General features: G+C 52.6%; 2 protein-coding genes and 1 long non-coding RNA gene across 3 annotated transcripts; 1 reads left to right on the forward strand and 2 right to left on the reverse strand.

Moving 5' to 3' along the window:
• Positions 1-380: 380 nt before the first annotated feature.
• Positions 381-4,352, reverse strand: LOC135326152 (uncharacterized). Its single transcript, XR_010386782.1, has 2 exons — positions 1,504-4,352; positions 381-712 (listed from the first exon to the last, which is right to left on the reverse strand). It is a non-coding gene; the product is annotated as an uncharacterized LOC135326152 (long non-coding RNA).
• Positions 4,353-15,316: 10,964 nt separating this feature from the next.
• On the forward strand, positions 15,317-15,871 carry LOC135326226 (olfactory receptor 14A16-like; the record flags this gene model as incomplete). Its single annotated transcript, XM_064504075.1, has 1 exon — positions 15,317-15,871. A coding segment is annotated over one exon (555 nt), but the record flags the coding sequence as incomplete, so codon positions are not given.
• Positions 15,872-20,954: 5,083 nt separating this feature from the next.
• LOC135326246 (olfactory receptor 14A16-like) lies at positions 20,955-21,875 on the reverse strand. Its single transcript, XM_064504095.1, has one exon. The coding sequence runs from the start codon at positions 21,873-21,875 to the stop codon at positions 20,955-20,957; it is 921 nt and encodes a 306-aa protein (XP_064360165.1).
• Between the last annotated feature and the right edge of the window lie 709 nt (positions 21,876-22,584).

A 22,584-nucleotide genomic window follows, 5' to 3' on the forward strand; every position in this document is an offset into this window, starting at 1 on the left:
ACATGACCTCTGCCCTCAAGCCAGTCCTCCACAATTCCCCCGTTTTTATTTTGTGCGAGAAAAACTTTTTTAGTTAATTGTTCAAGCTTTTGTGTTAAGCAGCCAAAAATCACTCTTACAGCAATTAAAATTAATACAATTATGAATAGAATACGTAACCCTTCTTTGATCAAGCCCAAAATCCAGGTACTCACATTACCAAACATCTTTCTAAACAAATCATCAAACCAATTATACTGTACGGTGATTCTCTGGGTGTGGTCCTTTAGCCATTTCAATTGCTCATGGATTGACTGTCCATGATCAGAAAGATTAAAACAACACATTCCTTCAAAATCCTCACACCCGCATCCCTGTGCCAAAAGCAGAAAGTCTATAGCTGCTCTATTTTGCAACACTGCATGTCTCAGGCTATCCATATCCTGTGACATTTCAGAGAGAATTTGTGTAGTAACATTTGATTGCTTAACAGCCCAACAAGCAAGTTTATTTAGATTAGACATGGCATGCGCAACTGCAACGTTAGGAGCTAAAGCTGCGGCGAAAAACCTTTCCGCAGGCCCCCATAATTCTACATCATCAGCGCAATCTGAACCTAGTTTTTTCAATTCACGTTTGCCTCGACGATTCTCACTTCTTCTATGTTTGATTGCTGCAGTCAGATTTGACCAACGCTGATCATGTAAGTCAGGGGCAAAGAGTGTCAGGCGTCCTATATAACAAGGTCCCCCATAAGCGTTTCCTGGCACACCCTGCCATGCTCTGTCACCACAAATTAGAAAAATACCAGGAGGCAGTGCCTTAGGGGCACTCATAGGCCACATTGAGTTGTGATCATTTACTCCATAGGCCCCAAGTGGCTCACTATTATTGGAGTTATTCCACCCACAATAATTACCATTGGCGTTAAACCCTAAAGTTCTAGACGTTATGTTCGTCCAATGAGTCTTATTTTGTTTACCTTTGTTTAGTATAAAACAGGTTTGTGTCCAATTATCACTAGTGTTTCCTACTGCTACTGACCCTAACAAATCTAATTCTTGTGGATCCCATGGCAACGATATATTAAGATGTTGCAGTGCAGCAACCACTCCGTCTGAGAGGTTGCTCGAGAAGGACCCATTTAAGAGAGTGAGTGAAGTTGAGTATGGGCCTAACAGCTTGACCAATTTCTTTGGAGCTCCTATAGGCACCCCAAACAGACACGTCCGGAAGGGATCGCTTCCTGAGGCTAGAGACAAACAAAAGGTGCGCTGGTTAGTTTCGTTAGCCCATGTAACCCACATATTCTGTTGAGTATCAATCTGAGACAACATTGTAGACCCTTCAGCAATTATTATGATCAATAGGACAATTTTGCGCAGAGTTGTCTGTCCGATTCCGAGCATGGTCTTTGTCCACAGTCGCTCCTTCGTCTATCACAGGTTTCGTAAATCTGCTGGGAACCCAAACCGGTCCTGTGGGAGAAGATATACACACATAACCGCGCCCTACATATATTACCTCTGCTGGACCTATCCATACTCCCGTTTTCATGTCCCGGTATTTTACTCTAAAGGTCCGGCTATCAGCCTTTTCTTCTTCTATATGATGTTTGATTGCTGGTGGTTCTTTGTCGTGCCCGAATACACACAAATAGTTTAGTACGAATAGGGTCTTATCAATTTTTTCCTTGATGTCTAGGATATCCTTAAACTTCTCTATGTATTGTTTGACAGTGTTGTTTGCTCGTTCAACAACCGCCTGACCATTCTAGGTCGTTGGGTTTCAATGGCAGCCAAATGGTATTCGGTGGTGCTCCCTCAATTTGCAATATTCGGTTTCTTCCTTTCCTAATGAGTTCGGCCAGCGTTGAAATTTTTTCTTGAATAGTTCGTTTTGGTTGTAACGGTGGTGCTATCCATTCTAGTACAATGGGTTCCGCCAACCCTCTTTTTTCCCCCGTTTTTATTTTGTGTTGTGTAATGGCTCCCATTAGGTATTGTGGGCCACATAAAATAGTAAGATCAAGTGGCTGATTTTCCAGGCGTCGATGCGTAGCACGCGTAGTAATTAGCGATGCAATTTCCTGGAGTACCCGTTGCTGTTCCTCTGTGAGCGTGACGGCAGCCGCTGGGTCTGTTCCCTTCAGCAAGGGGCGTAGCAGATTTAAAAGTTCATTAGGAATGCCGACAACCGGACGGATCCATTGGAGGTCTCCTAGTAGTTTTTGAGCATCATTGAGTGTTCTTATGTCAGTCCTGATTGTCAATTTCTGTGGTCTGATGGTGGCATTCGAAATATGCCAACCTAGATACTGCCAGGGGCTGGATTCCTGTACCTTTTCCGGGGCCATCACAAGTTCCTTTTTCTTTAATTGTGTGATTAGATCAAATTTTTGTTCAGGAGAAAAGGGGTTTTTTTGTGCCAACAATATGTCGTCCATGTAGTGATATATCATGGTCTCTGGCCACTGTTGACGTAACGGTTGAAGTGCCGCATCGACATAGAGTTGACAGAGGGTTGGTGAGTTTCGCATACCCTGCGGTAGTACTGTCCATTCAAATCTTTGGTCTGGCCCCTCTCTATTGATAGCAGGGAGTGTAAATGCAAATCGCTGTTTATCATCTTCATGGAGGGCTATAGTAAAGAAACAGTCCTTTAAATCTACGATTAGCAGGTGCCAGCCTTCTGGGATCATTGCTGGGCTGGGTAACCCCGGTTGTAAAGCACCCATGTCATGCATCTGTCTGTTTACAGCACGTAGATCGTGTAAAAGTCTGTATTTGCCGGATTTTTTCTTGATCACAAATATTGGGGTATTCCAAGGGCTGGTAGATAGTCTTAGATGACCTTGTTTGTACTGTTCCTTTACTAGTTCATGTGCTTGAATGAGACTTTCCCGTTTAAGCGGCCATTGCTCTACCCACACAGGCTGATCAGTCCTCCAGCTGAGTGGGATTGGGAAAGTCCAGGCAATGGCCGGTGCTATAAAGGGTGTTCTGAGGTAAGCACCATACCCATCTGGGCAAGGATATCGCGCCCTATTAATGCTTGTACTCCTTCAGGTAGGGGTAAAATGGAAACGGAGCAATTAACCACCTTGTTCCCTATAGTCCATTGTAGCGTCGATGATTTTCGGGCGAGGGTGACCCCGCCTACTCCAGCTACCGTAGAGCTGGTCTCTCGGGTTGGCCAATGCTGGGGCCAGATCTTAGTGCTAATTATTGATACATCCGCTCCAGTGTCCAATAAGGCATTAGTGCGTATAGATTCTTCTTTATACCTTACAGTCACGGTTTGTCGGGGCCTTTGATGCATTCCGACAGTCAGTAATACTACACTTCCAGTGGAACCAAAAGCACCATAGCCTCGTGGTTGCTCTTTCGCTGGTGCCACCCCTACAGTCAGGTGGGGAAGCGGAATAAGCTGGGCTATTCTCGATCCTTGTGGTATGTGCATAGGTGGAAACATTGCTGAAACCACAATTTGTATTTCCCTGAAATAGTCCTTGTCGATCAATCCTGTCAAAACTTGTAATCCTTTCATTGTAGCGGACGATCTTCCAATCAGTAAGGCACCTACTGGCTCATGATTAATAGTTACTGGTCCGTAGACATTCGTCCGGATTCTTGTTGGCTTTGTATCCAATAAGGTGGCGTCTACCGCTGTTGCCAAGTCCAGTCCGAGACTCCCTCTGGTGGCTGGTCGAAGACAAAGGGATTCATGCCGTTCGGAGTGGAGCTGGGCGCCGGCTGAGGTGGTTGTGTTAACTGCGGGGGTTGCTGAGTTGTTGTGGTGAAGGCCGCCTTTTGTGTCGTCGCGGGGCGGCTTGTCCCGCTTCTTTGGGCGTTTCCCGAACCAGCCTTCCAGCAAGCCGCTCCATCATGTTTGTTGGTTTTGCAGTTGGTGATCGGGGGGGTATTTCCGCCGGGATTTTGCAAAGGAGCAATGGCAGCGAATACCTGTCTTTGATTCTGTTGCATATTATCCCGCAACGCCTGTGCTTGCTCTCTCATGCTCTCTCCTAATTGTTTCACCGCCTCTACTAGCATAGCTTGCGGTCCTACAGGTACCTGCGCCATTCTTTCTAGCCCCTCCTCAATAGTCCATGTTCCCGGGAGCGTGGCTAAAATACTACGCGTTGAAGGGTTACTATTCTGTATTGCACATTGTTTCAAGATAGTCCCTTTCAGGTAATCTGGTACCCCTGCTGCTTGTATAGCATTGGCTACTCTGTCAATAAACAAGCCGAAAGGCTCTTGTCGGCCCTGCTTTATTCCCATATAAGATGGGATACCCCCTTTTTTTTTTTTTTTTTCTTTTTTTTTCTTTTCTTTCTTTCTTTTTTTTTTTTTCAAACTGCTTTTATTAGTGGTTTCTGACCATTAATATCATAGAGAAAAACTTATTTCACATTGATAGCCTGAGATGGGTGTCCTCAGATAACTGTGGCCAAAGGAAGAGGAGAAGGAGGAGAGGAGAAAAAGGGGGGGGGGAGAGAGAGGGGGGGAGAGAGAGGGGGGGAGGGGGGAGAGAGGGGGGGGAGGAGAGAGGGGGGAGAGGGGGGGGGAGGGAGAGAGGGGGGAGGCGCTGAGGGAGGAGGGGGGATCTGCCGCATGGTCAATGTTGCTCCTTTTGGCAGGCCTGTGTTCCCAGACCCTCCCTGGGCAATAGTAAAGGTTTGAGGGGGGTGATGGGTATGGGGACACAGGGGACACCTCTGCATGCGGGGGTTCCTTGAACCCATCGGGGCTTCCCAAACGCTCTGCGGCGGCGGCAGCTACTTTCTTTTTTTTCTTTTTTTTTTTTTTTACTTTTTTCTTTTTTTTTTTCTTTTTTTTTTCTTTTTTCTTTTTTTTTTTCTTTTCTTTGAGGTGCGAGAGCATTAGTAACTGCCCTCCACGGCTTCATCAGCTTTTTTACTGTCTTGTTGTCACTTATTACTTCATCAAACAACTTGTCCCCAAATTTTTTCCATTCAGTTTGTTCGAACATGGTATCTGGGTTAACAAAACACCCCTTAGCCACTCCGTAAGCTAATAGCCCTGGGAGTTCCTTATAACATTCTATTCCTTGAGTACCTCGCTTTTCTAAAAAGCATCTTAATAAATAATAAGCCACTTGTCGCGCCGTGGTTACTCACTTACCGTTGCAACCTTTGCAAGACCGGCGGCGAGACTTTCTGGCAGGACCCCGTCTCGTCCTGGGCACGGACCCCCTTTGTTTGTGTCCTCTCCACCTCCTCTGTAACTCTGGCACGTAGACCCCCTTTTGTGTCTCGTCGCCTTTAGCACAGCAGGACCAGCTGTCTCTAGCACTCTGTCGACTCCTGAGTTCTTAATCACCGAGTCCCTGACCGGCAGGGTCCCTGTTCGGGCGCCATTTGTTGGAAACTTGCACGGGAGGAGCCGACGGAGGGAAGACCCAGACGCTCAATATGAGTGATCAGTGTACTTCAACTTTATTAGGTGTGGTCTTTCTTTATATAGCACAGGACTAATCAGGCTCATACATATTGCAAAAGCTGAGCTCCTTATTGGTAACAGCAATTTGGTTTACCCAGCAACTTCTGCATTACATCACCCGCAAGTTCCCAGGACTAATCATTGATAACACCTTGGAGCCAAGGACAATGTGTCCTTGGCTCTAGCTGTTTTTACTCTCATACGGGACTTGGCTCACATCAACTGTGTGCGATATGCACTTAGTTCTGCTTCCTTTAGTTGTTCAGTCTTCACATGACCTCTGCCCTCAAGCCAGTCCTCCACAGTGACTGTCCTGTAGTGTTGCTCTCTGGGATGCAGTGTGCACAGCTGGGTGAGGTGAAGGCTTTTCTGAGTGCCTGTGTGTCTCTCCCTCCTTTCTTTCCCTTTGGTGGGAGGGTCACGGTATTGCTTCTTGTTTCCTCACCCCTCTCTGGGGTTAAGGAGGGGGATTCAGCTGCAGTGAAGGCAGTAACTTCCCACTCCCACTACACTGCCTGAAGAAGCAGTGACATGCTAAACAATGTGAGGGCAGTGTTCATCTCACTGGGACAGAGATGTCTAGGAAGGGTCAGGTCAGCCCCTACCTTCCCTGCACCGTTTCTCTCTTTTGCCAGAGCAGGAGCTGGTGTGGCTGATTCAGATAGACACCTCTGTTCAAGAGGGCAAGGCTGGGGGAGAGGAATCCCTCACAAGGGTCTTCTCTTTCAGACATAGCTGCCACGAGTGCTACATTCATCTCACAATAGTAAACAGAGAATATTGCAACTGGGTCACTGGACAAATCCCCTTCACTCAGTTCGTGGTGCCCCTCCCAGGTGTCCCTACCGAATACACGGGGAAGTTTGACACCTCCAATCACAAACCGCAGCAGAGCAGGACTGACTCCCCTGGAGCCCATGCACAGAGGCCCCTGCTCCACACGGCACACTCAGCGAGCACAAACGAGAGGTCAGGAAAGGGAGCTGAATGAAGGGAAAGGAGAGAGGCAGTGTGGGTGGTACGATGAGAAGTGGAATGGGTTTTGCTCAGAGAAGCCTGCTCTAACTTGTCAATGCCTTTTCCTCGTTGGACAGTGCTCCAAACCAAGAGCCAATGTTCAACAGCAGCTCCCTCAACGAGTTCCTCCTCCTGGCATTTGTGGACACCCGGGAGCTGCAGCTCTTGCACTTCTCACTCTTCCTGGGCATCTACCTGGCTGCTCTCCTGGGCAACGGCCTCATCATCACAGCCGTAGCCTGCGACCACCACCTCCACACCCCCATGTACTTCTTCCTCCTCAACCTCTCCCTCCTCGACCTTGGCACCATCTCTGTCATTGTCCCCAAATCCATGGCCAATTCCCTGTGGGACACCAGGGCCATTTCCTACTCAGGATGTGCTGCCCAGATATTTTTGTTTGTTGTTTTCATTTCAGCTGAATATTGTCTCCTCACTGTCATGGCCTACGACCGCTTTGTTGCCATCTGCAGACCCCTGCACTACAGCACAACCATGGGCAGCAGAGCTTGTGTCAAAATGGCAGCAGCTGCCTGGGCCAGTGGGTTTCTCTATGCTGCCCTGCACACTGCTAATACATTTTCGATACCACTCTGCCAAGGCAACACAGTGGACCAGTTCTTCTGTGAAATCCCCCAGATCCTCCAGCTCTCCTGCACAGATGCCTACCTCAGGGAAGTGGGACTTATTGTGGTTGGTATTTGTTTAGCTTTGGGGTGTTTTGTTTTCATTGTGGTGTCCTACGTGCAGATCTTCACAGTTGTGCTGAGGATCCCCTCTGAGCAGGGCTGGCACAAAGCCTTTTCCATGTGCCTCCCTCACCTGGCCATGGTCTCGCTATTCATCAGCACTGGCCTGTTTGCCTACCTGAAGCCCCCCTCCATCTCCTCCCCAGCTCTGGACCTGGTGGTGGCTGTTCTGTACTCGGTGGTGCCTCCAGCAGTGAACCCCCTCCTCTACAGCATGAGGAACAAGGAGCTCAAGGACGCACTGAGGAAACTGATTCAACTGGTACCAGTTCAGCAGCAATAAGTTGCCCATCTCTCCTCACAAGCAATTCCCAGTTTACCTCAGACAGCTCTTGTGCTTTGGGAGTTCTGCCTGTGATAGCCATGTTTGTACACAAATGTTTGAATTCATCCCACTTCTCCAGGAGCAGAAAACCTGTGCGTCTGACCCAGAGGCCTTCTGTAAATCTGTAAATCATGGTGTCAGAGCTGGCCTCCCAAGTAGTATCTCTGCAATAAAAGGGGATCTCCTTAGTCCTGTGCCTGAATAATGGGTTCTTCTTCCCAAGTTGGAGCCATGAATGTGCCCAGGGAATTGCACCCCAAAAGGCCCTGTTGCTGTGCTTGGGCTTTCCTTTGGGAAAGGGGGGAAGCACTCATAGAGTGATGTTTGAGGGAATAAGGGCTGGATTCAGCTGTCACTTGTGGGTGCCCAGTGCCCCTGCGGAGGGTGAGTGGTCAAGAGGTCTCCGCTGGGGACTGTCCCACCTATTAGAGGGCTGGTGACAGATGCCCATCCCTCTGGAAGGGAATATGGAGCCAGCTGGAGAGCACAGGGGATCTCCAGGGGCAGCATGTGCCTGGGATGGGCAGTGAGTGGAGACTCCCCAAACCAAGTGGAGTCACACAAAGTAAAGGGCCAAACCAGGGAAGGCACCAAATCAGGGCTCACGCGGAGTCACCCTGGGGCCGTACAGCCTGCTTGCCCTGCAGAGCAGCACTGCCAGCCCAGGGCCCTGCAGGAAGCCCAGGACAGGGGTGCAGGAATGGCTGATCAGGCCAGCACGGACACACTGACCCGAAGAAAGGCCCTCTGGGGAGCAGGGACATCTCCAGAGAAGAGCAAAGGAGCAATTGTGTGCTTGTGGGGAGGAATAAAGGAAAATCTGTTTCCGTGTGTGTCAGCTCCGGGCAGGCTGCCCTGTCACTGGAGCTGCCTGAGGAGCCCCGGGGCCAGGACTCTTGTGCTGCCCTGGGGAGAGGGGCTGCCCAGAGGGGCTGCAGGCAGCCAGGGTTAAGGATCTCTGGTCATGAGAGCAGTGGAGACATGGAGTGCCTGGCCTCCATTTCCTTGTGCCATTGCTGGTCCCCAGGTGTGGGGCTGATGGGGAGGCTGACACCCCTCTGTGCCCCCCAGCAGCTGCTGTGGCCTGCAGAGGGGCTGGGGCAGTGGGGTGAGTGCCCAGAGCTCTGCAGCCCCCTGCCACAGGCACTGCTGTGGGGCCACCCCAGCCTGGTCTGCTGTGCTGGGTGGGCTGGGGAGAGGGCAGGGGAGGTGGGAGAGCTGGGGAGGGTCTGGGCTGGTCTGGAAAGGGCCCAGAGAGGAAAAATGCCAGCAGGCAGCTCCTGCGTGTGAAGGGCAGTGTGGGAGCACGCAGCCGTGTGCTTGCAGGGCAAATGCAGGTCTGCTGGGAAAGGCAGCAGGACATGGTGGGTGCAGGAGAGGAGAGCCCAGGTTGTTCCCTGTGTTGCTTGGACACAGTGGGGAAGCTGCTGCAGGGCCATCGTCCCAGAGCAGCCCCTCACATCAGCCCTTTCCAGCACTGGCTGCTCACCCAGCTGTGGGGTGGTCCCTGGCCAGCTCCATCCTCCTGCAGGTCTCTGTATCCCAGTGGTGGCGAAAAGACCAGCCTTGCATGGCTTCTCTTCTGCACCAGACACCAGCGGATCCTGGAGCATACCACTGGCTGGGCAGTGGGTGGGGGATCATTTAGGAGTCATTTAATGACAGCAGTTGCCATGTCCAAGGCATCTGGTTGCAGCTCCAGCCAGGCTCTGGCTTTCCTCACTCCATCCCTTCGTGCACGGACAAGGTCTTGATGCTCCCCTGGGCAGCCCGTCCCCCTTCCACCCTCTGTGCACTTCCACCCCAGCACCTTGAGCACCGGTGCTGCTGCCAGGGCAGAGGTGGAGGATCTCCCGGAGCGGCTCCTCAGGGAGCTCCCCAGGGAAACGCTGTGCCCAGCCCCAGCCTCAGCCCCAGCCCCAGCGTGGCAGAGGGGAGCTGCCCTCTCCCGACCCACCCTCACGGTGCCAGCCCCAGGTGTTGGCTACATGTCCAGACTTCACTAGGAGACACTCTGGATTGATCTCAGCTAGAGAATGTTGCTTTCCCTTATTCTGAAAGTGGGAAAATAATAATCCGAATAAATAAATAATCCGGAAAAAACCACCACCCTTTCAAAGCAGAAATGCTTGTATACTATTGCAGTCTCCATCTTTCAGCTACACTCCCGAAACATCTTCCATTAACCATACAAGATTTGAAGAAAATTACAGGAAAAAATGTGGTTCATCAGGGCTTTTGCATTTTAATGATCCCCATGGTGGATTTGGTGCTGAGTCCATGAACCACAGCTCCTCGCAGGATTTTGCAGAAAATGTTCCAGAAGTCAAAGAAGCAAAGCCCAAAGTTTCTTTGAGTGTTAGTGGGTCCCATTGAGAGCCATGAGCAACAAAGACTCCCCAGGGGCTGGTCTGAGCAGAGAATTGTGATCACTGACTACAAGCAGGCAAAGGAAATGTGCTGGTGTTTCTAATGCCAAGTCAACCTTCATGTGTTTGATCAAGCAAAATGGGCAAGGATGGACACCCAGCCCCTGGGAAGGCAGATCCTTTTCTCCCACGTTTCCCAGGGCTCTTCCTGGGGGCAGGCTGCAGGGGTGTGTTTGCAATGCTGAGAGGAGGACAAGGACACGACATCTCTTGGGGTCCCCTGGGGGACAAGCGGCCCTCAGGCTTGCCTGTGCCCTTGACTGTCTCCACCACAGGCTGTCCTACGCTGTCCCATGCCTGCTGCTGTGTCCCTGCACACTGTAAACCTGCTTCCCACCTTGCTCTCTCTCACTCTGGGATCTCCCTCCCTTTACTGGTGTCTCTCCATCCTCACTGGCTGTTCCTTGAAACACAGAGCCAGGGGCTGATCACAGACTCCCTCTGGGTGATCTCTGGCAGCACAGCACTACTCTTTGAGTGACGTTTATTCACGTTAATGTCCAGCCTGAACCTCCCAAGTTGCAGTTTGTGGCTGTTTCCCCTTCTCATGCTGTTTCCCACTACCAAGAGAAGCTCCTGGGAGCCCCACCCTGGGACACACTACTGCAGCTGTGGCCACCCCAGGGCTGAGTCCAGAGGGATAATGGCTGCCCTGGTCTGCTGGCCAAGCTCTTCCTAGTGCAGCCCATGGACCTGTGGCCTTATTTGCAATGAGTGTGCCCCACTGGCTTGTGTGGGATTTCTCACGATGGCCAGGCCCATCTCCTCAGGGTCACTCCTCTGCTGGTAAGGGCCCATGCTGCTCTGATGCATGGAGTTATCCTTCCCCAGGTGCAGGACTTGCCCCTTCTCCTTGGAAAACTTCCTGAGGCTTCTGTTGGACAAACCCTCAAGTTTCTGAAGGTCCCCCACACTGAAGCTCTCTTGTGTCAGCTGTTAATGTGTGTGTGTGCAGATGGCTCCCCTGACTTGTGGTGACTCCAGCAGGATAAGAGCGTGAGGAACTGCAGGACACTACACATAATAAAAGGAGGTATTAGTTTAATGGAGCTGCTGGCACTGGTAGGAATTACTGTGCTGACAGTAAAGCACAGTAAAAGCCAGATGAATGCCCAGAAAAGCCCAATGAATGCACAAAGCAAACAAAATGAGGACCAGTGGGCACAGGGTAAGCAGGGGTGGGCTGTTTGTGTGGACGAGCATGAGGATGATAAAAGGGAAGAACTTGAAAGGGGGAAAAGGAGGGGGGGAAAGCAGGGGGTGAAATAAAGGAGATGATCAGGGCTGTTTGGGGGTACCTGTGAAACAGTCCTACACCTGAGCAACACTGACTGGAAGAGGACAGGACTGCTGCAGTTGTTCTGACCATACTTACGTCTGACTTACTTCTGTGGTCACAGAGGACCTAAGTGCTTTCCCTACCATCAACAAGGGAAGACCTGGTGTGGAAAGAAATGCAAGATGATTCAGGCTGGAAAGGACCTCAGGCGGTCTCTAACCCAGCTTCCTGCTCACAGCAGGGTCAGCTCTCAGGTCGGACCAGGTTGCTCAAGGCTTTATTTATTTAGGCCTTGAAAACCTCCAAGGATGGAGATGCTTTTTGGCCCGGAGGGCACAGCCTCTCTGGGCAACCTGCCCCAGTGCTTCACCATCTCAATAGCTAAATTTTTTTTCCTTATCCCCATCCCGTACCTCTTTTGTTGCAACCAATGCCCGTTGGCTCTCACTTCCCGTCATTCACAATGGTGAAGAGTACTGTGTTGTAACGCAGCAGGTATTGTATGCTGTGAGAAGGGTCCACTCTGGACAAGCAGCTGTTCATAATTAAACTTTGACCTTAAAACCTTTCAGGCCCAAGAGGAAACCTCCCACCACTAGGAGCGGCTGGCTCTGGGGAGGCCAAATCTGGTGCTAACCCACATGCAGAAAAGGAATTCAAAACTGCAAGAATTGCAGTGGCAATAGCCAGAGATGACAGAATCACTGAATCATTCAGGCTGGAAGGGACCTTGGGAGGTCTCTAGCCCAATCTCCTGCTCACATCAGGATCAACACTGAATTCACACCAAGTTCCTGAGGGCCTTGTCCAGCTGCATCCTGTAAGCCTCCAGGAACAGAAAGTCCATGACCTCGCTGGACCCTTCTTCAAATGCTTCATCACCTTCTTTCATTTTCTCCCTTACATCTAAATTTTAACCTCACTTGTGTCAGCTTATAGCCATTGCCTCTCATTCTTCTGCCATGAGTCGCTGCAAAAACCTGGTTCTTTATTGGTGGTAACCTTGAGTTGAGAAGCTGCTATGAGTCCCCAGCAAAGCCTTTCCTTTTCCAGCTGAACAAGAGATGGGAATAGGGCCTTCCAGAGTGGGACATTTCCACCTCTCATAGTCAGTCATTCTCTGATAAAACAAGTTGCAATGTTGGAATCTGTCTTTCTCCACTCTTTAGCAAAGGACAATAGGTGATTATTTTAGTCTACCTGAGTGAACATTTCCCAGGAGGAGGGAGCACAAGGGACAGAGAAATTCAGGCCTTCAGCTGGGCCCCTGCTCCTGAGCGAGGCCAGGCTCCTGGGATGGAGGGAGCTCATGGCAACCAGAGGAGCAGCTCCTCTGCGCAGAGCAGCAGGGCTGCGGGCACTGCCTGCTGCTGCTGACATGAGCTGAGAGAAGGCAGAAAGAAGTGCAAGGCAGTGTGGAGTGGGAGGACAGAGGAGAGCTGCTTGTGGGAGAAATCTCCACAGCCCTTGACACGGTAAGCCTCTCGCTGCAGGGCAATGGTACTGAGGCTCCTGCAGGGATCTTCTAAACCCATTCTCATATGAATGATCAGTTTTTAAGGATCGCTATCCCAGCTTCTCCAGTATGGGGGAGGTGATGCTTTAGAGCAGGGCTTCCCTGTCACACCGTCACAGGCACAGGGCATGCTGCTGCCTTCTGCCAGGGACGGTGCAGGGCTGTGAAGCTGGGACATGCACCAAGATCTGCCCAGGGCTGTGATTCAGAGCAGTGTCCCTGCACCACAGGGGAAGGTGGAATAAAAAAGGCTACTTGAAAGGGAAGGAGTTTCCCTTCCAGGGCTTTCAGTTTCTTAATTTGGCAGGGAGAAAAAGGGAAAGAGTTTGCTGGTTTGGCAAGGGACTGGGACTCGCTAACCTTCACTCTCAGAGATCAGTAGGTCTGTGAGAAAGGTCAGCAAACCCCTTCAACCCCACCTCAGCCTACAGACAGCACCAGCAGCACCTTTATGGTCTCATCAGGGTTTATGTGACCTGCTGCTTAGGACCTGCATGCAGAGATGCCCCTGGCAAGTGCCCTGTCCTGAGTAGTTTCTGTAGGGCAGAACTGTGCACATGGAGGGTGGGACGGGGTCTGTGAGCACCGACAGGGAAAAGATGTTGGGATCGAGAAAGCTCCAGGCAGCAGGGACAGTGCCAGGCAGCAGAGATGGGCAGGGAATGAGAGGGAACAGTGAACACAATCGTCATGGGAGGGTGGATTTGGGCAAGTCATGGTCAATCCCTCCGATGCAGACACCTTCCTCTGAGCACTCCCCCATGTCTTCTCTCCCACCCAGCAGAGCCTCTGCCCTGACAGTCGTGACGTCCAGGGCATGAGCTGCCTCCTCTGCAGCCAGACCTCTGGCAGAGGAGAGGGACCTCTCAGCTGCCATGGGCCTGTTTTGTGCTGCCCGACAAAGGGGCTGAGAGCGACTGCTCTGCAAATGTCGCTGTCTGTGAGGTGGCATGCCCAGCTGGGGAAGGTGAAGGCTTTCCCGAGTGCCTTTCTGTCTCTTTCTCTCCTTGCCTCCTTCAGCACCAGGATCGTGATGTTGCTCCTTTTGTCCCTCCTGTCCATGCTGCTCCTGTTCTTCTCTCGATCTCCCTGGGGTTGAGGGTTTCAGATGAAGTTCACACACTGACATTGCGAGTTGTGCAGCAGAGGAGTCTGCATGGAAATGAGGTTGCCCCAGCCCCCTTCAAACTTGTGCAGATAAAGGAAATGCAGTCTGTGGGGTTCGGAAATGAGCTGACTCTCCCTTAAGCAGAGCCCATCTTCAGTCCTAACGGTCCTTTGACTGTTTCCCTGTTGGGTCCGACCGGGCTGTGAGCTGCCCTCCAGAAAGGCACTGCTGTCTCATAGCATCTCTGTGATCTCATAGCATCTCTATGAAGCAGCAGAGATGCTGAGAGCATGGAGATGGTGGTGGGAGGCTGTCAATGGGCATCTGAAAAGAGCCCTGTGTGTCCTTGGCTAGAAGAGGAGTGTGGAGACCTCCCTCAGGTGCCCAGAGAAAGGCAGAGAAGGTTGGAGATCTGCACTTTGAAAGTGGACTTGTCTGCTCTCAGCAGGGGCTAGTTTCTTTTGGGGGGAACAGCATGCTCCAGCTCAAAGAGGTGCAAGCACAGGACAGGTAGGAATGAGACTACTAGACAGTCGAGATGTCCCCACTCCAAGTGACAGTGCATGCTTTCCTCTCAGGACTCACAGTAGAAATGCCAAGGATTTCTACTTTTAAAGAGCACTCCCCAGGGCAGACGAGGGCCTCTCAAAGAAAATAAACAATATTAAAAAAATCCCTGAAACTCACTTCTGCAACCCTTGTCCTTTAGAATTGGGAGAGAAGATGCTGAAAAGCCCTTCCACAAGATGAATGAATTTCATTTGACAGAAATTGTGAATGTCAGAGCTAGTCACCCCCATTCCCATGTATCCCCTGCTGTACAGCAGGACAGACTCCTATGGAACCTACGGGCAGAGGTCCCTGCTCCTCATGACTCCCTCTGCCCTCACAAACCAGAGCTCAATCAAGGGAACTGGACAAAGGGCCTCCCAATAAACAGAGAAGCAATGTGGGATTTTTAATAAGAAATGAAAATGTTTACTTATTTATTTTCCTTTAAAAGTCTCTCCTAACTTGTCAATGTCTTTTCCTCCTTGGACAGTCCCCCATGGCCAGGGGGAGCAAATGTTGAACAGCAGCTCCTTCAACGAGTTCCTCCTCCTGCCATTTGTGGACACACAGGAGCTGCAGCTCTTGCACTTCTCGCTCTTCCTGGGCATCTACCTGGCTGCCCTCCTGGGCAACGGCCTCATCATCACAGCCGTAGCCTGCGACCACCACCTCCACACCCCCATGTACTTCTTCCTCCTCAACCTCTCCCTCCTCGACCTTGCCTCCATCTCTGCCACGGTCCCCAAATCCATGGCCAATTCCCTGTGGGACACCAGGGCCATTTCCTACTCAGGATGTGCTGCCCAAGTCTTTTTCTTTGTCTTCTTTATGTCAGCAGAGTATTCTCTCCTCACTGTCATGGCCTATGATCGCTACATTGCCATCTGCAGACCCCTGCACTATGGGACTATCATGGGCAGCAGAGCTTGTGTCAAAATGGCAGCAGCTGCCTGGAGCACTGTTTTTCTCTATGCTGTGCTGCACACTGCTAACACATTTTCAATACCACTCTGCCAAGGCAACACAGTGGACCAGTTCTTCTGTGAAATCTCACAGATCCTCAAGCTCTCCTGCTCAGACTCCTACCTCAGGGAAGTTGGGGTTATTGTGGTTAGTATCTGTTTAGGCTTTGGGTGTTTCCTTTTCATTGTGGTGTCCTACGTGCAGATCTTCACTGCTGTGCTGAGGATCCCCTCTGAGCAGGGCCGGCACAAAGCCTTCTCCATGTGCCTCCCGCACCTGGCCGTGGTCTCCCTGTTTGTCAGCACTGGCATGTTTGCCTACCTGAAGCCCCCCTCCCTTTCCTCCCCAGCTGTGGATCTGGTGGTGGCTGTTCTGTACTCGGTGGTGCCTCCAGCAGTGAACCCCCTCATCTACAGCATGAGGAACAAGGAGCTCAAGGACGCAGTGAATAAACTGATCCAGCTGGTGCTATTTCAGCAGCAATAAGTTGCCCATCGCTTTTCACAAGCAATTCCCAGTTTACCTCAGACAGCTCTTGTGCTTTGGGAGTTCTGTCTGTGATAGTCATGTTTGTACACAGGCTTCTGAATTCCTCCCACTTCTCCAATAGTCCAAACCCCATGGGTCTGACCCAGAGGCCTGCTGTAAATCTGCCCCCTCATTGTGTCAGAGCTGGCCTCCCAAGTAGTATCTCTGCAATAAAAGTGGATCTTCTTAGTCCTGTGCCTGAGCGATGGGGTCTTCTTCCCAAGCGGGAGCCAAGAATGAGCTCAGGGAATTGCACCCCAAAAGGCCCTGTTGCTGTGCCTGTGATTTCCATAGGCTAAGGGGGATGAGCTTTTTTGGGTGACGTGTGCGGGAATGGGGGCTGGATTCAACTGTCACTTGTGGGTGCCCAGTGCCCCTGGAGAGGGTGAGTGGTCAAGAGGTCTCTGCTGGGGACTGTCCCACGCATTAGAGGGCTGGTGAGAGATGCCCATCCTTCTGGAAGGGAATATGGAGCCACCTGGATGGAGAGCACAGGGGATCTCCAGGGGCAGCGTGTGCCTGGGATGGGCAGTGAGTGGAGACTCCCCAAACCAAGTGGAGTCACACAAAGTAAAGGGCCAAACCAGGGAATGCACCACATCAGGGCTCTGCAGTCTCAGGAGAGGGAGTGGACTGGGTCTAATGACACCCCTGAACATCTCCTGAGCAATGTGAAATGCCCTGTGATTGCTCCATCCATCCTCCACAGCCACAGACCCTGGGGAGGGGCTTGTCGTGTGCATTGATGCTGGTCCAGCTGGCTCTGCCCTCACCAGCATGGCCAGTCACCCTGCAAACGAGCACCGCCAGCCCGGGACCCTGCGGGCAGTACAGGACAGGGGTGCAGGAATGGCCAGGACAGCACGGACACACTCAGCTGGGGAAAGGCTCTCTGGGCAGCAGGGACATCTCCAGAGAAGAGCAAAGGAGCAATTGTGTGCTTGTGAGGAGGAATAAACGAAAACCTGTTTCTGTGTGTGTCAGCTCCGGGCAGGCTGCCCTGTCACTGGAGCTGCCTGAGGAGCCCCGGGGCCAGGACTCTGGTGCTGCCCTGGGGAGAGGGGCTGCCCAGAGGGGCTGCAGGCAGCCAGGGTTAAGGATCTCTGGTCATGAGAACAGTGGAGACCTGAAGTGCCTGGCCTCCATTTCCTTGTGCCATTGCTGGCCCCCAGGTGTGGGGCTGATGGGGAGGCTGACACCCCTCTCTGCCCCCCAGCAGCTGCTGTGCCCTGCAGAGGGGCTGGGGCTGTGGGGTGAGTGCCCAGAGCTCTGCAGCCCCCTGCCACAGGCACTGCTGTGGGGCCACCCCAGGCTGGTCTGCTGTGCTGGGTGAGCTGGGGAGAGGGCAGGGGAGGTGGGGAGAGCTGGGGAGGGTCTGGTCTGGTCTGGAAAGGGCCCAGAGAGGCAAAATGCCAGCAGGCAGCTCCTGCGTGTGAACAGCAGTGTGGGAGCACACAGCTGTGTGCTTGCAGGCAAATGTAGGTCTGCTGGGAAAGGCAGCAGGACATGGCGGGTGCAGGAGAGGAGAGCCCAGGTAGATCCCTGTGTTGCATGGACACAGTGGGGAAGCTGCTGCAGGGCCATCGTCCCAGAGCAGCCCCTCACATCAGCCCTTTCCAGCACTGGCTGCTCACCCAGCTGTGGGGCGGTCCATGGACAGCTCCATCCTCCTGCAGGTCTCCGTATCCCGATGGAGGGGAAAAGGCCAGCCTTGCATGGGCTCTCCTCTGCACCAGAAACCCGCAGATCCTGGATCATGGCTGTCGGCTAATACCAACGTGGGGCACAGCCTGGGCTGGGTGGGGGCTGGGCACTTGGACCTCTCAGACTCTGGGGGATCATTTAGGAGTCATTTCATAATACCCCAGCCCTTTCCATGTCTGAGGTCTCTGGTGGCCGCTGCAAGCAAGCTCCGACTTTCCTCACTCCATCCCTGCATGCATGGACAAGGTCTCGATGCTCCCCCTGGGCAGCCCGTGCCCCTTCCAGCCTCTGAGCACTTCCACCCCAGCACCCTGAGCACTGGTGCTGCTGCCAGGGCAGAGGTGGAGGATCCCCCGGAGCGGCTCCTCAGGGAGCTCCCCAGGGAAACGCTGTGCCCAGCCCCAGCCCCAGCCCCAGCCCCAGCCCCAGCATGGCAGAGGGGAGCTGCCCTCTCCCAACCCACCCTGGCAGTGCCAGCCCCACCTCAGCCTGCTCCTGAAAGGCTCCAGTGCAGCCCTGGAGGGAGCTGGAGCTGCCTCAGGCCCCAGGTCAGTCTGGCAGCAGGAGGGTTTGACATGGGCACAGCAGCAGCGGTGCCGGGAGCAGGGAAGGGGCAGGGAAATTGTGGCAGAGACCCCTGCCCTTGGCTGCATGGCCGGGGCACTGGATGGGTGATGCCTTTGTGGCTGATCAGGCTCCATGTTCAGGGTGGATGCCCTCTTGAGGGTAGGAGCACTGGGATTTTCGTGGGCTTCAGTGTAGCTGTGACCATGGTGAAGGCAAGTGGGCAGACCCAGGCCCAAGCAACTGCAAAGGCCGGGGGTGGGACGAGCAATGTGGGGCTGGTGAAGGCCCTTCCTCTGCTCCCCATGTGGAAGAGTCCCCAGGCAATGCTGAGCTCCACTTTGGCTGATGGGAGGGGAGCACAGGGAGGGTGGAAGAGGCAGGTGGAGCCTCTCGGAGTGCATGAGGGAGTTTTCCAAAGGCTAGGGCTGAGCAGGAGAGTGGAGCTAGTGCCCACCCAAGCACATCTGTTTCTTTGTGTGTCACTAGCTTTCATTTCTCCTTTCACTAGCTCCAGGAGAGACTTTTGGATCTTTCCCTGAGGCTCTGCCAGCTGAGCTCATTCTGCTCTACCCCAGGTGCTCTCCTCAGCCTGCCAGCTGTGCCAGAGCAGAGGCCAAGGAGCAAGAATTCATGGAATCTCAGAGGAGTCTTGGTGGGAAGGGATCTCTGGAGGTCTCCAGTCCAACCTGCCACACAAAGCAGGGCTGTTTGGAGCCTTTGAGTGTGGCATATGACGACACGGACCTCAGATAGGATGGTGCAAGAGATCTCCTTTACTGAGACAACAATGGCTGGTTATATAGCAACCAACCAAGGCCAGCCCCTCTTCCTGCCACGTATCTCCTTGTGCGTTGTGGCATCTTGTGACAGGCAGGAAGGCACATCCTGATCCCTGGCAGGCAGGCAGGAAGGCACACTGTGATTGCTGGCACGTAGGCAGCAAGGCACATCATGATTACGGGCAACTCACGTGCACACATTCTGGCCACAGATCGTAGTTACCACATCATCACTTTCTGCCTTAGAGATCCTCTGCTGTCTTACAAAGCGTCATCCTATTTTGGTCCCCAGCACTTGAGTCTTGTCTGGCCATCGCTGGACTGTGCCTGACCCCAGTTACCATCCCCAAATCTGCTCTGCTCCTCTTGTCCGGGCACTGTGGGACGGCACCTCTCATCGGTGGGTCCCTGCCCTGCCTGCCTTGCTGGCACCCTCAGCTCCCAACTCCACTTCCCACACGGAGCAGCCCCGCTCTTGCTGCTCCCGACAACATACTCTCTGTCGCAGGAACCCTGTCAGAAATGGTGCATAAAGGGTCAAGCTGTGACACAGAAAGACCTGTTGTCATAACTGGGCATCACAAAATCTGACCCCAAGTGACTGTTTTCGCTTCTTCATGCAGCTGAGACTCTGCATGCAATGTTACCTGGGTAGAGGGTCAAAATCTGAAGCTCTCCTCACACCTTTATAGTGGCTGTCAGGTAACAGTTGCTGCTACGGACATAGAGTCACCTTTTTTATTTACAGCCTTCCTTGGGATCTCCTTGGATCCCACCTTCCCTTGCCAAGGCTTTCTTGGCTGTAGTCAGAGGCAGGTCCCAGGCAGAGATGAGGAGTCAGGTCAGCAGGACGGGGACAGGGTCAGGTCATCAGCACTGTCACCCGTGAGACAGCCCTGGGAAGGTAATTCAGACACCATTCACCATCTCCACTGGCACTGGTCACTGAGAGATGAGCCCTGAATCCAACCCTCAGTCCCTAACAGATTACTGGGGACTCTGAGCTCATCGCCTGGCTCCCATGGAGTTCACAAGCAGAACACTGGACCCCTTGGTGGTGCATTGCCTTGAGCATATTTTTGACTCCATCTTCTGAAGAAAGGCCGGACTTCAGGCAGATAACAGAGGAGAACCCCTTTTATTATGGAAATGTTATTGTGGAGGCCACGTCTGGCATATGGGTGCCCAGGGCCTGGTGCTGCCTGAGCTCACAGAAATGCACACGGAAGCACGTTACAAGAGCACTGAGGCCATATACACACATGAGAGCACAGCAGGACAGTGTGGAAATGAGGAGGAAAGCCCTGAACAGTGAAAGTCCTGCTGCTGCTGGTGGATGTGTCTCCCAGAAAGCATCAGCCCCCATGCAAAGGCTGCAGCAAGGAAATGCCTGCTGTGGCAGTGGGGGGATGGTCCTGAGGAGCAGGGCATCTGTTCCCACAGGCTTCATCCAGACTCTCCTCCCCTGCGCTCCTGCTCTGCTTTGAGTGCTGGAGCACAGAAGAGGGAAGGGACCAGCCCATAGTGACACCTGTCTGCCACTCTCGAACTAGAGGGGTGAGATCACACCCTGACTGTGGCCAGGGGAGCTGAGCTCTCCTAATGGGCACGGGACCCATGATCTCACCCTACCTGTACTCATCTGCGCCTGTGCCCCTGAGCTCCCTTGGTGTCAGTGCTGAAAGAGACACTGCAAAGGGAAACTCTCCCCATTGCCCTGGGAGCATCTGAGGGAGCTCAGAGTAGCAGGCTCTGAGGTCCCCCCCATCTCTGCTGATGAAGGGGGAACCCTGGCTTCCTGCTTCAACACAGCCTCTGTGTCAAATATAAGAGAGGGATTACTGAGAAGTAAGAGGAACCTAAACATTGCTTTTTCACATGAATATAACCGAGAAAGGTAAGAAAGAAATAAATGAATAATATATATCCTTGAGGCCGACTACCCTGGGAAAGATGAGCAGATGCACATGGGACAGTTATTGGCACTGACATCATACCCATTGAATCAGTTTCCTCAAGGCATCCTTGAGCTCCTTGTTCCTCATGCTGTAGATGAGAGGGTTCACTGTTGGAGGCACCACCGAGTACAGAACAGCCACCACCAGATCCAGAGCTGGGGAGGAGAGAGAGGGGGGCTTCAGGCAGTCAAATGTGCCAGTGCTGACAAACAGGGAGACGACGGCCAGGTGCGGGAGGCACATGGAAAAGGCTTTGTGCTGGCCCTGCTCAGAGGGGATCCTCAGCACAGCAGTGAAGATCTGCACGTAGGACACCACAATGAAAATGAAACACCCCAAAGCTAAACAGGCACTAACAACACTAACCGCAGCTTCCCAGGAGTAGGCGTCTGAGCAGGACAGCTGGAATATCTGGGGCACTTCACAGAAGAACTGGTCCACTGTGTTGCCTTGGCAGAGTGGTATTGAAAATGTGTTAGCAGTGTGCAGGAGAGCATTGAGAAAACCAGTGGCCCAGGCAGCTGCTGCCATTTTGACACAAGCTCTGCTGCCCATGAGGGTCCCGTAGTGCAGGGGTCTGCAGATGGCAACATAGCAGTCATAGGCCATGACTGTGAGGAGACAATACTCTGCTGCGAGCAAGAAGAGAACCAGAAAGATTTGGACAGCACATCCTGAGTATGAAATGGTCCTGGTGTTCCATAGGGAATTGGCCATGGATTTGGGGACAGTGGTGGAGATGGAGCCAAGGTCGAGGAGGGAGAGGTTGAGGAGGAAGAAGTACATGGGGGTGTGGAGGCGGTGGTCGCAGGCCATGGCTGTGATGATGAGGCCGTTGCCCAGGAGGGCAGCCAGGTAGATGCCCAGGAAGAGGGAGAAGTGCAAGAGCTGCATCTCCCGTGTGTCTGCAAATGCCAGGAGGAGGAACTCATTGAAGGAGCTGCCGTTGGACATCTGTTCCCTTGGGGCACAGGAGGCCTGTCCAGGGAAGAAAAGAAAGTAAAAAGTTAGAGCAAGCTACTCTGAACCAAACCCATTCTGTTTCGCATAGAAACCCCCACATTTCCTCGGTCCTTTACCTTCTTTCAGCTCCCTTTCTGGGGCTCTGGTTTGCGCTGGCTGAGTGTGTCCTGTGCAGTAGGGGCTTCTGCCCGTAGCTCCAGAGGACTCTGTTCTGCTTTGCTGCAGGTTTAAGTGGACGTGTCAAACAGTCCCAGGTATTTGGGGGGATACCTGGGAACGGGCGGCATCAGCTGGGTGGAGGGGGCTTGGTCCTGTGACCCAGGGGGAATATTCTCTATTTACCACAATGAGAGCTGACTACAGCACTCATGCCAGCTGTGTCTGAAAGAGAAGACCCTCGTGAGGCATTTGTCCCCCCCCCCAGTCTTGCCCCCTTGGACAGAGGTGTCTGTATCTGGATCAGTCACATCAGCTCCCACCCTAGCAAGGGAGAGAAACAGGCAAGGGAAGGCAGGGGCTGACCTGACTTTTTCCAGATGTCCCCCTTCCAGTGAGATAAACCAGCTCCTCATGCCAATTTACCATCTGTGCTCTTTGTCCAGTAGTGGGAATGTGTAGTGTAGTGGGAATGGCAAGGGACTGGTTCTGATGCGCACATCCCGCAGCATACTATGTCCACTCCTTAGGTGGCAGGACTGCT

The sequence above is a fragment of the Dromaius novaehollandiae genome, unplaced genomic scaffold, assembly GCF_036370855.1.
Source record: "Dromaius novaehollandiae isolate bDroNov1 unplaced genomic scaffold, bDroNov1.hap1 HAP1_SCAFFOLD_37, whole genome shotgun sequence".
NCBI lineage: Eukaryota > Metazoa > Chordata > Aves > Casuariiformes > Dromaiidae > Dromaius > Dromaius novaehollandiae.

What these genes read in the sequence shown, in the direction of transcription:
- LOC135326246 (XM_064504095.1), bottom strand. Translation starts at nt 21,875, where the DNA reads ATGTCCAACGGCAGCTCCTTCAATGAGTTCCTCCTCCTGGCATTTGCA.